The sequence below is a fragment of the Antennarius striatus genome, chromosome 9 (genome assembly GCF_040054535.1).
Source record: "Antennarius striatus isolate MH-2024 chromosome 9, ASM4005453v1, whole genome shotgun sequence".
Lineage (NCBI taxonomy): Eukaryota > Metazoa > Chordata > Actinopteri > Lophiiformes > Antennariidae > Antennarius > Antennarius striatus.
The window spans coordinates 21,183,404-21,199,505 of record NC_090784.1 but is presented as its reverse complement, the minus strand read 5'-3'; the positions used below and the strand labels follow the sequence as shown (position 1 = coordinate 21,199,505).

At 40.1% G+C, this 16,102-nt stretch overlaps 1 protein-coding gene across 4 annotated transcripts; it reads left to right on the top strand.

The window, feature by feature from the left end:
- The first annotated feature begins 3,722 nt into the window (after positions 1 to 3,722).
- Positions 3,723 to 14,507, top strand: il21r.1 (interleukin 21 receptor, tandem duplicate 1). Of its 4 annotated transcripts, XM_068324522.1 has the most exons (12): positions 3,823 to 3,844; positions 5,465 to 5,639; positions 7,062 to 7,258; positions 7,574 to 7,692; positions 7,788 to 7,896; positions 8,042 to 8,232; positions 8,374 to 8,498; positions 8,585 to 8,753; positions 8,920 to 9,004; positions 9,832 to 9,931; positions 11,654 to 14,150; positions 14,289 to 14,507. In XM_068324522.1, exons 4-11 carry the CDS (start codon positions 7,632 to 7,634, stop codon positions 12,347 to 12,349), a joined length of 1,536 nt encoding a protein of 511 aa, XP_068180623.1. In that variant the 5' UTR covers positions 3,823 to 3,844; positions 5,465 to 5,639; positions 7,062 to 7,258; positions 7,574 to 7,631; the 3' UTR covers positions 12,350 to 14,150; positions 14,289 to 14,507. The 4 variants fall into 4 exon arrangements, with proteins under 4 accessions (XP_068180624.1, XP_068180623.1, XP_068180626.1 ...); XM_068324523.1 differs by lacking the exon at positions 5,465 to 5,639 and having other exon boundaries at positions 3,723 to 3,844; XM_068324525.1 differs by lacking the exon at positions 3,823 to 3,844 and having other exon boundaries at positions 5,358 to 5,639; positions 9,838 to 9,931.
- Positions 14,508 to 16,102: the final 1,595 nt, after the last annotated feature.

The window sequence follows — 16,102 nt, the reverse complement described above, 5'->3', positions numbered from 1 at the left end:
GGGCAAAATCCAAGATTACTTTCAATCAGCAAAGACCCTCACAGATCTGAGAATAATCCAAGAGTGAGATTAGATGTTTGGGTAATTATTTTTTTGTATCAGTGGCTCCTTTGGTGGGCTAAAGCCTCGTGTTTTCACAAGGAGACGAGTTATTTGGATAGCACTGACAATTAAGTACGAGCAAACTGCAATTTATTCAAATTATCAGTTCGTCCAGATTACAGTCTGTTTCTCAGGGATCGCCTTATTCACCAGCTCATTTGTCTTTATCTTTCATCAAACTGAAAACAACAGAAGGTAATTCATCAGCATCTTTTAACATTTGAAATGTTTCCAAAATCCCCAAACACTGATTTTACGGTTTGAATGAAGATATACTCCGTGTGATAAAACATTCAAATTACGATGGTAGACCGACGTGACACCAACTTGTGATGAATGCACAAAGTGAGACACAGTCTGAAAGGCTGCGTTTATCTATTTTATCCATTTTATGTACTATATCATACTTTGCACGAGTGCTTTGCGACAAAAAATATATCACGAGGCACAGACTGTGAGTAGTTCATGTCATGACCATGAAGTCATTGGTCTGACGATTCAAACTTGTGTTCAAATTTTCTCCTCTTATTGCTTCTGTCAGAGAGGCGATGTTTCTGCCAGGGTTTCTTTATTTGCTTATCTGTTAATCTATAAAGAAATATGATAAAGAATGTTTAAAGTTGTGACAACTTAGAGTCGCTGTTATCTCAACATTAGCATGTAGCATCTGTAGCATGCTTTGTGATGTATACTTGCAGTTTTGCACTGACAACTTGTAATTTTACATGATTTTTAATTGACTCTTGTCTCAGTAGGCGTTAGAAGTGACTCGCCACTACATATCTGTCACTATATTTTACATGAATCATTGATTCACACATGTCTACACATGTTTTTGTTTTTTCCAGTCATCAGAACAAAGACGGAGTGGATTCCTGTCTGCTTTCTGTTCTCTGGAGCATCTTTTCCACCTTATCGACCATCAGCTTCCCATCTCTCCTGCATCCTCCAATCCTTTCATTTTCCATTTCCAGCGTCACTTCTACATTCCTCCCCCTCGCCACGCCATCTCTCCCTCCTGTCCTTTACCTCCCCCCCAACCTCAGCACAAGGCTGTCAGAGTTTTAGGGATCCGGTGAGCTGTGAAATCGCACAAATTGCTGTTGCTTTGCGTCTGGCCCGGCAACAGAGGGGGGAGCGACAGAGACGGAGAAAGAGAAAGAGAAAGAGAGAGAGAAATTTTATGCTTCAACACTTCTGAACCTGAATCGCCCCTCTCCCCTCACTGCCCCTTCTTCCTCTTATTCACTCAGACATGGACAAGCACACGCACAGCTGCAAGGCTGCATATCTACAACCCCAGTACTCTCCCCCCCCAAGCAAACACACACACACACACACACACACACACACATAGAGTCGTCCTCACCCCACTCTATCCCCACCACCTCTGAGCATGTGACCACACCTCCACCCTTGCCACCCTCACGGTAAAGACACCTCAACCACTTTGCTTCAGTGTGCGGGTCACTTCACAGAACAACTCGACGAGAGTCTGAGAGGGATAAACCTCTTCTCAAGCCAAGGAGAGCTGTTTCAGACACCTCTACTATAGAGCAACCCCCCTCCCCTCGCTGCTAACACACCACACACACCCCCAAGAATGCCCTCTGAGAGATGACAAAAACTGACAAAGGGTCACACACACTAAGACACACACACACACACACACATCGTAGCTGCCTGTTTCCTAGACTGTTCCACAGATGCTAACAAGTGCACGCTGCAGAAATCCTCTGGAATACTGTATTATTGCATTCATAGAATTTTATAGCAAAGTAAATAAAAATATATTAATATTTTAGTTTTCACATGTTCTGTTTGTTTTATTATGGAGATGTCAAAGTGAAAGAATTATCCCAGGTTAGGTTCACCGAAATAAACAATAAAAAATAAATATGAGTTCAGGTAAAGGTAGTATCATGTAGGAATGATAAATACACAAAAATAAATAACACAACACATCACATCATCCTGCAGATGACTGCTTTAAATTAAAGAGAAGCATCTATACCGCCCTCTAGCGGTGGGAATCACCTGCTCTATGAGGAGATGCTGTGCAGGAACAGAAGTGAAAGCGTTTCTTTTTTTTCTTGCATTATTACACTATTCATACGAAACATTCATCATCTTTGAGTTTTAAGGAATTCAAGCTTCAGATCTTCAGATAATTCTTGAAGAAATCCAAAAACCAGAACGCTTTCTTAACATAACAAACCATAAGCCAACCGTTTAAGAGGACTGTATGTTATTTAACTAACATAACACTGACATGTCACTTCAACTGGAGTAGAGCTATGCATGCGCCTGCAGCTACATGCATACAGAAGGCCTGCTAAAGGTCACACGGTAGCAGTCCTACACAAAGAAGTCACATGATCATCCATGTTTGATTGTTTGGCTTGTTTTTCTTGTTTAGATTTTTTTTGTGTGTGTGTGTGTGTGTGTGTTCAATATAGCTTGAAAAAATAATGGAGTTGGAAAAGTTTTCACTTCGCTAGCAGATAAATACATAACCTCCTCAGCAGAGGTAAAATACCCAGGCATTGACGACTTATGATGGTGCGTAATTGGATCTCGATCTGGATCTTAATCCAGATCCTGGAGATTAAAATATATATTTGGAGGGAGGTAATATGCCACGGGTAACAGAGATGAAATGATGCAGATTTAGAGTCATTCATGTACGTCATGTGTTTCTGTGAAAGGTAAGAAGTTATGTCAAAATAAAAAACACATCCAGGACAACTATTACGGAATTTATATTCCATGTTCATATCCTGGATTATAAATTTATGTTGTATTACTGAATTTGAATGAGGAAAATCATAAGGCTGAACCAATATGACGTTAAAATTTCCCGTAAAGTTGTTTATTCATCTAAAAATTTTAAATATTTTAACTGGATTATATTTGATTATGAAATGAGCTCTTAAAGTACATCTAATTCACCTCTGCCTGGGGGTTATTTTTACATCCTTGTTTGGTTGTTCATCTGTCATGTTTTATGCATCTGCATATTTTCTCCTCTAAAATCTCTTGGAATAATAACATAACATATATAGGGCTAGTTTCCATGACCAATTTGTTGCTGATACAAAAGTCTGGATCCTCAAGAGTGAAGTTTTTTGTAGGGTGTAGTTGGCCCTGTCATTTAGTGCTACAGGACTGTGTGTTTCATTTCGGGTAAGGCTTGATTATATTAAAGGAGACTGCTTAGCCTTGGGGGAGGTATGTGCTCTTCTTATTGTCATTCTATTATTGCATATTTTTCTAATAGTGGCTTCTGGAACTGCTCCCTGAACAGGTTTTTGTTTTATTGCTTTTCTCAGGGCATTATTTTTCAAATAGGTGCTACATCAGCATGTCACCTTTTTGGTTTGAATAGGAAGAAGTATTCACATTTGCTGCAATAAATTTAAGAGAATTTTTAAAAAAAAAAGTTGACTTGCTTTATGAGTAAAGCTTCTCATCGATGAATATCAGTGTTACCGAAACATATTTGTCAATGTAGATGTAGGTCTAGTCAGTTTGATTCATTAGAGATGTGCTTTAGAGCTGTGTGTTTGCATAAACGTGCATTTGGGACTTTTTCTTCTCAGAAAGAATCCTTGTGTTAAACAGACGATTGACTCGTAACTACATCCTCTGTGCAGGATCAGTTCCTGCATCAGCTTCCCAGTATGAGCAACAAAAGCGTCAGACAGAAGAACACTGCTTCCTGTGTGATCGGCCCCAAACTGTAAGTACACTCATGATTTAAGAGGCCTGATGACTTCTTATACTGTTGAGAAATTATATTTTATGAGTTTCTTGTGTCAAATTTCACAGCAGGTCAAATGTAGCCCAAGAATTATTTTGACATCTCTCTTAAAGAATGACAGGCTTGAAATTTTGCTGCATTAACTTGATGTTGGTCTGCAGAAAAACAACAACTTTTGCTTAAAGGCGTCATTGTTAAAAAATAAGTTACCAGTAAAACTGGGTTGATTTTCAATGTCGAGTGAAACCGATTCAAGAACTGTGTTGGTCATGGTGAAAGCATCTCCTTTTTGTTATTTGCATTACCTAGTTAGCAGTCTTTAAAAACTTAACATCACTTCGCAAACATGATTATTATTAGTCATTATCAGTTCTAACTGTGCACTCTGTTCACCCTGGTTTTTGCAAGTAGACGTGCAGAAATAAATGAATTCAAAAAATCAGTTATTTTAAATAGTGTTTATAATGTAACTGTCATCTGTAAGGATTAGTGACGTCACGTCACACCGCCGCCTGTGGCTGTGTATGCCATACACTGTCAGTCCATTACAACGCCCACACACTTCCGCGTGGCGTTTATGTCGATACGGATACCTACCGCAAGAGGGCGGTAAAAAGTCGGGTTTTTCCGCGATGACGAACATGGCGACCGCAGAGTAAGTTTTTGATACCGTAGCTAGTACAACATTTTAAAGTGGAGAACGTGAAGGAGATCATGCATATGCTACGCCTTAGACGGAATTTTAGAGATAATTTAAAAATAAATAAATATCGTTTTGTTGCGACTGCACAAGGTTCCACAATCTAATTATTTTGCCCATTAAACTCGTGAATATCCCGGAATTCCAGTGAGCCCTGAATGCAACACAAGGTGGTCCGAACTGTTGTTAGCTTGATAGCAGACTGCTAATGTCAGCTAACAGTAGTTTTCTCGGAAATACCACGATATTTAAGTTACAAATGTAAATATGTGGCTGTAAAAGAGGACGTCTAAATATCGTAAACATTATTAAAAAATAATGAGCTGTGTTGACTAAGATAAATTACATTACTAACACTGGATTCTGTAAATTACGAGCTGGACAAGTGGATTTAACATTGGAGTAAAAGGAACTTGAACGCAGCAGACGGCTTCCCGTGGCTCGTTTGCAGGAGAGGAACCTTTAAAATAAGTCACAAGTTATTTATATGGTTCAATCACAAGGTGAAAATGAAACAACCGACACAAAGCGGAGTTCCCCTGTCCGTGAATGCCACACTTGAACTGTGACAGTGTTCCCCCTGCGTTCAACTACAGTATCTAACAGAACCGGTCATACTGGACTTTATTGTTTAAATTGTTTTACAGAATCATTACAGTGTAATATTTAGAGTTTAGTTGACTTTATTTTTAATGGTTGATTTTCTTGTATTGTGCATATTTTTTTTCTATACCAAAACATGTTTTATTTTACTTTGTAGTGTTTTTGTGCGCAGTTTGTCATGACTAATCTGGACAGCGGAATCCAAAACTGCTTCAATACTTCCTTTTTTTTTTTTTTTTTTGCAGAGAACATTGTTCTCTCTTGGATCAGACAGGTCTTTCTCTTTTTAAAAATAGAGACAACTCCAACACAGTTTGTAGAGAAGAACGACTGCAAGTGTGCAATATGCAATTCTTGAGGCGCTTCACAAGCATCCTGCCCTCAGGTGAACAGTAAGGACTGTATGTCCGTGACGTCATCAGTCCTGTGGTGAAAGAGCTGTTCACACTGGTCTGGTTCTCACAGCAACAGGTACACACTCTCCCACACAACTAAATATCTTACTAGTTGTGTATCATTGTTGTTATTTTGATGATTTCATCCTGCACTTGTCGACCTGCACCAAAATTACACTTTTTACAAAGAGCAGAAAATCATAAACATCTAATCTGGAATGTTAGTAAAAATTTATAATGAAGTAAGATAAGTATGGTTAATAAAACTAAAAAAAACACATCAATGATTTATACTGAGCAACCGAAAAGCTCCTCAAGGCAGAAAAAAAAAACAAGTAACCTTAATTTTCAACACAGAATCCAAAGGATTCCGAATTTCACCCGTGCAGTTTCTTATTAATGAATGTTACTATAAAGATGGTAAATGCATATGCAGTATGTTCCATATTGTTGTTGGCAAAAGTGATGTTGAATAATTGTGAAGAGGTGCACACTGCAGGAGGTACAGGTTAAACCTTGTTTACAGCGACATCTAGTGGTCGTGGATTGTTTCACACAGACGGGGTGGATTAATGCAGAAGTATTCATTTCAGCTATTGACAGATTTTTTTCAGTCATATTTGTCTCATTTTCACGGTTGTAAGTCTACAAGCAGGATTTGTGTCAGATGAGGTTTTCTGGAATGAAACTCAAAAAGGCATCTCAAAATTGTACTTTTTTTATGTGCAACGATTTGTAGGGACAACTTAAACCAAAACGTCTTTGTAAATGTCTTTCTTCAACAACTTGCACGGATGGCAGATGACGCTGAGTAAAATGCACTGCAGCTGCGCTTTAGGTAGGTTTTGTGTCATGAGATGACCTTTGAGTTTGACTAAATGTGATTCTGTGACATTAAATGGGATATATCTATACGCCTACTTTCTTATTTGAATACCACAGAGCCCACCCATGGCACAGAGCAAACACTGTTACCGTGCTGTGACTGAGTCAAGACATCACATTATGGCCTATATAATGCAAGATCTTGCTTGCTTGTGGGAAAAAAATGTGTGCATGTGACCCAAAATGCTTTAAGTTAGAAGCAGTTGGAGCTGATTTAACCAATAAACGTGAGTTCTGAAGGGGCCCCCCGGCAGATCATGACTCAATCGGCTTCATACGGAACACGCTGCTGGAAACTACTGAAACCCCCTCATGAACAGCTGCAGTAGGGATGTAGGCGTTTTGATAAGGGTCTTTTGAAAAGTATAAAACATCTGAGTTCAGAATCATTTCAGCACCGAAACCTGTGTCAGTCGTGTTCTGAGAAGACAAAGGTTAAATAATTCAAGAAGATGAGAAGAATGCTGAAAATTCATTTAATTTCCAACATGAATTTTTTTAAAAATTCTATACTTATATTGTCCTGCCTTTTTATGACCAAATCATTATGACGATAATTACAGTTTCCTGTTGTTTTTGTGCCATCCGGTCGACTGTTGCATATTCATGGCAGCTGTGTGGATGTGGTGGGAAGTCACCGCACAGGCGCCTCTCAGTGGGTCCTGAAACCACATCCTTCATCACCTCTGCGACGATGACGCCGTCTTCGCTATGACTCGCCAGAACATTGTTCCACTTCTCATAAAGAGACCAAGCGCATCAATGACGGCTTTTTACCCGATCGAGTGGCTGAATTGAAATCTTAAAAAGGTAAAAAAAATATATATATATATATTGAAAATGAGAACAGAAACTGTTGTTTGAAGATGTTCTTAAGATGTCGGTATTTGAGATCATTTGTTTTAAATTCCATCTTTTTTAAAGTATGACTCGTAAAGTAAATCTTGCTACTTCATAAATGCGTTATCGTATGGGGTTTGAACCGATGTGAGAATTCAGCTGTGTTTTTTAACCGTCTGGTCGATGTGTTATTCAGCATCACATGTCAAATGAATGATTATTTTTTATGTCAGTCTTTTTCTTTTCTGTTTTATCACCACATCATCGAATCCCATCTGTGTGTAGTTTCAGCTCCTGGATTCCTTCCTGTCCGACCAGCAGCTGGAACCCGAGGTCGGACCTCATGGCTCTTCGACCTGCGTCCTTATTGCTGCTGCTGGGCCTCGCTTTGTTTCTCCCTGGCAGTGAGTTGATTACTTTTACCAGAATTTATTTTGCTGACGGAAGTTTGCAGAACATCAGTATTGAATTCGGTACTCGTTTCATTTTTATTCTTCAGTCACGTCTTTGTGCGACGTCGTCTGTTCGACCGATTATAAGGAATCACTGAACTGTTCCTGCTCGGGTTCCGCGCCCAAACATCCCGTCTTCCTCCAAGTCAACTGCAGGTGAAGATCTAATAAATTCAACAAACATCATGCTAATAACAGTAATTATTAATTTTATATTCTTTCGCAGGTAAGCATGCTTTTGTTTTTTCTTTTTCTATTTTGCTCTCATTCAAAATCAACTTCGGCGCTTTTTATCTTCCAGTGACGGAGAAATTGATGCTGTTGGCTCCTGTGAAATCGAACCGCCTGGATCTTGGTGTGTGATGAGTCCAGAAATGTTTTTCGATGTCGCGTCAATTGGAACAAACTGCATCGCAAGTTCTGGCCGAACAGGTGATGAAGGAACAAAGTTGAGCGGGGATTCGTCGTCCATGTGGGCCCTGAGTGATGTGGGTAAGTCCAAACCGACCATAACGTGTTATTGGATATCTCTGGTATCTTGTTCACCCTCGGGGTGAAGAAGAAAGCTAAAAATTGCTCAACTGTCGCTTGCGGTGAGGAACGTTTCTCATTCTTCCTTTGGGATTTCCACAGTGAAAGTTTTGCCTCCCTTCGATGTTAAAGTGAGAAACATCGAGGGTTTGTACAACATCACCTGGAACCACGGAGAACAGCTGCACTGCCTCACGTACACGGTGCTCATAAGAGACTCATCCGAGGTAACGGAAGCGAAAAAAACAACAACACTGAAACAGAAGCAGTAAATTCACCTCTATGCTGACAACTCTGTCTTCTCTCCTGACAGGATCCGGTTTACTCCCTAACGGTGGAGCAAAAGCAAATTCTGTTAGACAAGAAGAAGCTGCAACCAAATGTGAACTACACCGTGGCGGTTAAGGCCAGATTCTGTCCTGGGGAGGTCTACGAGGGTCCGTGGAGCGAGTGGAGCTCCGCCGCGGGATGGAGGAGCGAAGGTAAAGCTGAGACAAAAGTAAAAGAGGGTGGAATATCTTTTTTATTCCCAGTCACAGATGTTATTTTTGTGTTTGTTTGTTTATTATCCTTCATTCACACGTTTCAGGAACGTATCGCCATTAAAGATCGTCCGAGCATCTTTTAATGGTCAGATCTCGTTCACAGGAGGTAGTTGGTGTCTGCTGTACGTCTCCACGTCCATTGTTTCTGTTACGGGTTTCCTGGTGCTTCTACGCTGTTTACGAAAACCGTAAGTACTGTATTTAGAATTTAACCCCACTCTTAAAAGTTTGTCTGTATTACAAGATTCTAAATGCTCAAAGATTCCCGCTAGATACGTAATTGGATGGAATCACGAAAATAAAATAATGTTGACAATTTCATTTCCCCAAGATAAAATAGAAAATAAATAAAATAACTCAGCAAAGTGAATGAAAATGCAGTCATAAGGTCAGCAACACTGTCTTCCAGTAAACGATGAGTCAAGGTTGTCACCGCTTCGATACGCTTCCTTCCTGCTATGACCACCCATTTATGGAGAAAACACTGCTGCGCCCAGCACACAGCGACGCCCTGCACAGAGAGGGCAGACCGACGTAGGAAGTCACGCTTAGCATCATGAGAACAACACCCGTATGAAGGGCTCAGGCTTACAAGAAACAACCGCACTTAGACATTAAATCAGCCCTTTTACCGCTTAGCGGCGGCGTCAAATGTCTTCAAGCAGAAGACCTTTTACTGACTCTAAAATGTATTTTATTTTCATTTAGACCTCTGTAGTTTTATCTGGTTCCACCTAATAATCTAGAAATTGAGCGGATATATCTGACTCACAGATAAAACACATATATAAAAGGCCACTGGAGCGAAATGAATGAAAACTAACATTTTTGCATAGGCACAAATTTTCACAAGGTGTATTATCTGAAGAAATTGCTGACCTCAATCCCCCAGCATTCATTTTTTAAATCTTTAACAATTTTTTTTTTTTTTTTTTAAAGTCAGAATATAAACATCTTGATTTCCTTTGTTTGGTCTGTGTTTCCTTTCACTTTCTAAAGAGAATGTTAATATTAGTTTCAGGTGTGTGCAGAAGAAGATGGAGCTGATCGCTTACATCCCCAGACCTGATTCGTTTTTCGATTCCTTCTTCAACGACCACAAAGGAAATTTCAAGGTAACAGAGAAAGAAGCGCCCACGGCTCATCGGGTTCTGGGTGTAGTCTCTTAAGTTAGCCAGCAGGTGTCGCCCGAGAAGAGGATTTTCTTTTGTTTTAGCGCAGCATCTGGACCGTTTGGGGGGGGGACCGTCCCTTCATTTCACGCGTGGGGCTTCCACAATGCGCAGGGGCTTCAAGAGGCCCTTTTGTTTTTCGTTTGCCTGCGAGGCTGTGGGTAGATATTTGTATATAACAGCCCCATCTGTTCCACCTTACTGGAAACTACCATTGACACATCCAGTGTGTGATAAATACATATTTTAAATGTCACATGTTTTTCATTTGCTCTCAGCACAAATGAAGAATTTTCTATTATATGTTGTCATTATGTTACGGTTTTTTTCTAATCATATTTTATGTTTTTCAGGTAATAGCCTTACAGAAAAAAAATATTAAACAACCATTGCCATAAAAAGTCAGCAGTTTCAATATAAGAGGAGTCAAATATATTTATTTAAATACGTAATAATGAATAATTTTCATTTATTTCAGTATAAGTTGTTTCAGTAGAGAAAGTAAAGTGGGTACAAATCAATCAAATCAGTCAAACCAATTGAGGTTACAAACATTGGTAACTAGAGGGCGCTGTTGTACAATTACAATTTACAAAAAGCATATTTTAAGTACTGTATGTAAATTTTCCTACTTTCCTTTCATGACATTAAATGTTCCAACTTGGGATAAATGTGAAATATTTAAAGCTGTAATTAGTTTAAATCTTGAATGCTGCATCCTTCAAGGGGGGGAGACCTGTTTCACTTTTCTTATCAGTGTTGGACGGCGTTAGCGTGGTTCTTTCAGGAAATAAATCACAGAACTTGAAAACAAATCAGGCTTATTTGAGTGGCTGGTATCTGGATATGTGCAGTTTGGTTCTGATTAATGCAGAATCTGGATTAACCAGATTTAATTGTTGTGACAAATCCAGTAGTTTTTCTACCGCTAGACCACAAAATCATCTTGTTTAGTGCCAGAAGTTTGATATAATTCATATATCTGATGAAATACTTTTCAATAGCACATCTTGCACATTATGTGCTTTTACTAGCAGTGCTGTATCTGGTCCTATACAATGCTATAGGTCCTGCTGAACACTATGAGAGTACAGTTTAGGGACTTGTCAGAGCATCTCACTACTGAAACAGACTTGGTGGTTTGACTCATACCAAGAAGAAGACTAGATAAGGAGCAAATTCTTCCTTTCACAATATCTGCAACATTGCAATCATGCGCCGCATCTGTAAATGTGCAGAAAACAATTTTTGCAAAACACAAACTTTCTCTTCAACCGTTAGTAAGATCAAAAAACAGTCGCGTTCTTTTATGCTAAAGTTGATTTTACAGCTACTGCAAACACCTAGCTTAGCATAGCCTAAAAACTAGAAGCAGGAGCAGAAGAGCCTGCCAGTCCGAAAGGTTGCATATATAGAGCTTGTAAATGAATTTTTTGTGTCTTACATGTGCATTTGCATTTAAAACCATAGTGCATAAATAAATGAAAAGTTGTTCTTTTGCAGCTTCCCTCTGATCCACATCCGCTTCACATTTATGGGCACCTTCAATCTCCTCATGTACCTCTAGGTTAAGAAAGCATCTAATCGTCCTTTAAATATTCATAGGCCACCGTCACCAACTATCCAATCCTCCGAACTAACATGTTTTTTTTTGCGCCGTTGCAGGAGTGGGTGAAGTCTGGCTTCGACGAGCGCGAGTACCTCCAGATGAACAGTGAGAAGCAGCACGACGTTCTCCTGTGGAGCGTCGTGAAACACGACTACGGGGACGACGAGCTGAATCCCTGTAGCCACTTTCTGCAAAGGCCGCAGCCTCACAGCAACTCGCTGCTGTTCTTCCAGGGCGGGGGCAGTGGCGGCGGCTCGACGGGAACCGGCCACTCCAGCGGGCACATCTCCATCCAAACTGTGACGCTGTCTGGAGAAGAAGAGTTCGAGGAGAATGTTGATCTGCAGAGCTCTGGGAACACCTTCAGGAGTTACCAGGAGGGGCAGAGCTTTGGGTCTTCAGGAGGCGATGGTGGAGAACAGGCTGGGATGGATAGACAAAGTGAAGCACCGCCGTGTCACGACAACCAGATATCCACTGACTCATCAGAGGACAGTCTCAGCTTCCAGCTGAGCGACCATCCTATCGAACCAGAGATGGCGTCGCTCGTCTCGTTCGCGTCCAACGAGCAGTCGGAGGACGGCTACCCTCACGTGGACCTGGACACCATCGACAGCGGCTTTGGAGAGTGCAGCAGCCCCGGGGTCTCAAACATGACCGACGACGGCTTCTCCAACTCCAACTACGTCAAGCAGTGGATGGTGTGTGGCGATCAGGAGCTCGCCGGCGACTCAGAGCTCCAACAGTCGTGATGATTATCGATATGATGCAGGATCAGTTAAGAGGCCAACATGCAGAGAGTAAGACAAACATTCACATGCAAGAGACAGTTTAAAGTTGCTAAAAACCTGTGTTTTTGATGGGATGGAGCCACACAGACACAGGCAGACGATCCCAGATCCCCTGTTGGATTTGAGACCAGGACCTTCTAGCTGCGAGGCAACGGCGCTACACCACTGCCCCACCTCGCGAACACTTCCACTGTTTTATTTGTGGCTTAAAGGATTATTTATACATCATAAAACCTTCTTCCCCCAATGGGACACTTTGTCATTGTCTACAGCTTCATGTTACATGCACCTTGTCTTTTGTCAGCTCGTCCTGCAGCACCGGCGAGTGTGTTCATTATCAAGATGTCAGATTAACATCAGGTTTTACTTGCACAAGCATTTTTGGCAGTAACCACTGCAAGCTTCCGTCCGTGGGGCCCGTTTCATTGGAAGGAGACGACAAAACACACCAGACAAGCTTCTAAAATCTCTGCTGTCATCGTGAGATCTGGACAGAATTATGTTTGTAGTCTTATTTCCATTTCTAGTGCACAAACTCAACTGTAGAAGTGAAGTTTTCTACTGAGAAAACACAAAAACTGATGTTTTTATGCGGGTTTTTGCTTTTTGATGCCTTGTGGTAAAAGTTTTTTTTGTTTTTAAGGCTCAATTATCGCATGAGTGAACGCGAGGATTAATTTCTTTGTGTCTTTACTGTACACAATCCACAATGTTCTGACATGACGGAACTTTTTTCATATTTGATTTTATTAACTTCCGTATTGGTGTTATTCGTTAGAGTTGATGTTATTTATCTTTACTGTATCAGACATCAGTCAATCAGAGACAAATACACAGTACTGATGTTTAACTCTCCAATCTGGTTGCAGGTTTAATACCATGTTTGTATTTATTTTATTTTTTTATTCTTTTGTGCTTTGACAGCTAGCATTTTTCATGTTTGGTCTCCAATGCAACAAAACCAAACATGGAATAACTGTCAGAGGTGAGACAATTGATATTCATCTGATCCATTGTGACTTCATTTTGTTTGGTTTCTGATTATTCTGAAAATGAAGAAACTCAAAGAGAGATTACATTTTATTTACTGGAATTTTAACGTGATGCTAATATTATATATATCAAAACAGTTGTGAAATTTTACTTTAGGCTCATGACTTTGAGTCATGAGTCATGAAATCCTCACTTAGTCATTACGAGAACCCTGAGCCTGGAAAGTGTGAAGTGCGATCAGTCAATGTCTCATGACCTGGTACTATATTGTAATAGCAGATGACGATTAAAGGATTTGATGAAGTCTGCATAGAGTCTTACTTCATATCAGCTAATTATACAGTTACTCAATGCTATTATAAACTGTACTTCCCATTTGGAAAATCATCTTCCAGGAACAAATATGGAAATATTCAGAAGAAGCCATTGTCTTCCTCTTTTCCAGAAAAGAGGAAGGGTATGGGTAATTCTTTCAACTCTAAAATTTCATACATTTACAAAATATAAACTTTCATGACTTGGCACTACAAAAATTTTACTACAAAAAAAATAACAATACAGTACCACATGTGAAGTTTCCTTTGGATCAAACCCATCTTTTCTTTTTTTTTCTGGTAGGGGTGAGCGAACGTGAGCAATTGACAAAAGGTTCATGAAAAAAGAAAGAGCTGACTTCCTGTGATGTCACTAATGATAAGAAAATAAGTCAACCTCGGCACCAAACGTCCTTCATTCAGACCCATCAGCAGCAGCAGAACATCCCCCACAGGTGAGAGCTCCGAAAAGCTTCATTTTGTCTTTTCTATTTTCTTTTTCAAGTCATGATAACTTGAGAATGTTATTTCATTTGTGTGTATTTCATGTGTAGATAGAACAAGACTGAAGAAACGTGTTTTCCCGTCTCCAGTGTGACCGTGTGAAGCAGAAACATGAGCTTCCTGCGCCTCCTGCTCGTGACCTGGAGCTCCGGCCTCCTCGTGGCGACCGGCGGCTTCAAAGGTGCAGCGATCTCCTCCAGACGCTTCATGTGTTTCCTCCTCAGCTCAAAATGCTTTAATTCACATTAAATCTCCTTCCCACGATTAACAGAACTCAGATGTCTGGTGTCACGGATCTCAGGATGTATTCACTCATTCATCTCTAACTGTATAATTTAATATTCTAATATTCTGCTTTAATTACAGCATATTTCTAATATCAGTCTGTAGTTGGGGTTCCTAAAGTCGGATGATTTTCAAAATAAAGTACTTTTTCATTATTACAAATTATCTATTTAAAATAACAAATAGTCAAACTTAAAATCCAACAGAGGCAAAAAGCAGCATTTACTTACAACATTTAAGTAAATCTTTTCGGTACTTGAGTTTCAACATTTTGTGTAACTTCATATTGAGGTTTAAATTGTTTTAATCCCACCACATTAATCTGAAAGCTGGAATCGCTGTCTTCTTGATGAAATGAGTGAATATGTAATTAACTTAAAACACTATTAAATTTAAAATGAATGATCAAAAGAGCCAAAAGAGACAAAATTCATTACTGATATTTCATAGAACAATAACAGAATTTTATTATTATTATTATTATTTAATTATTAGATCGGCCAATGGCCACTGACCCCAATAAGACGAATATACATAGTGGAGCTCACTAGCGCCACCTAGCAGGCAGCTATTTAACATGCTATTATTATGAAACAGCAATCCAACACTCAGTTTCAGCATGTGATGTAAATCTAACACTGGATTTATATGTGAAGAATTTAACGTCAGTGCGTCGGGGGGTGTGCGTGTGTGTGTGTGTGTGTGTGTGTGTGTGTGTGTGTGTGTGTGTGTGTGTGTGTGTGTGTGTGTGTGTGTGTGTGTGTGTGTGTGTGTGTGTGTGTGTGTGTGTGTGTGTTGATTGGGGGGGTCCCACAGTGGAGGGGTATTCCTGCCTGACTGCCTACTGGAACTCCGTTTCGTGTGTCTTGAACATCACCGGTGATGCGGTGGATCCGTCTGCCTACAGACTGACATTTAATGAACTCGATCGGTAACATCGCTTCTTTTAAAGAGTAAACACACAACTGAAGGCGCTGCTCTTCCTCTACTGACTGACCTTCTTAAATGTCCTGGGTTTTTCTCTTCATCTGCAGGAATGAAATGATTTCCTGCAGACTCACCATGAAGACTAACACGACTGACTCCTACAGCTACGTCTGCCGACTCAAGAAAGGCTCGGAAATGTTTGATTGTTATGAGGAATACGTCATAAAACTTTGTCGGAACTCCTCCTGCTATGTCGTAACCGAGTTTTTTGAACCATGTCAGAACAGTAAGCCTGAATTATTGTCTTTGTGACTTCTAGACTTTGCATCTATGTATATAGATAAATCTGTACGATGAATGTTTGCCTTCAGTTAAGCTGACCCCCCCACTTCAAGTCGATGTGCAGCCATCGGTGGAGACTTTCAACTTCACTTGGATGAGTGGGTATGAAAAGCATCGATACCTCGTGGGCAATCTCCGCTATGAGCTGCTGCTTCAAACGTCTCACAGCAAACAGAGCAAAGTAAGACCAACCATAAGACCAACCATAAGACCAACCATAAGACCAACCATAAGACCAACCATAGGACCAACCATAAGACCAACCACCAACCATAAGACCAACCATAAGACCAACCACCAACCATAAGACCAACCACCAACCATAAGACCAACCATAAGACCAACCATA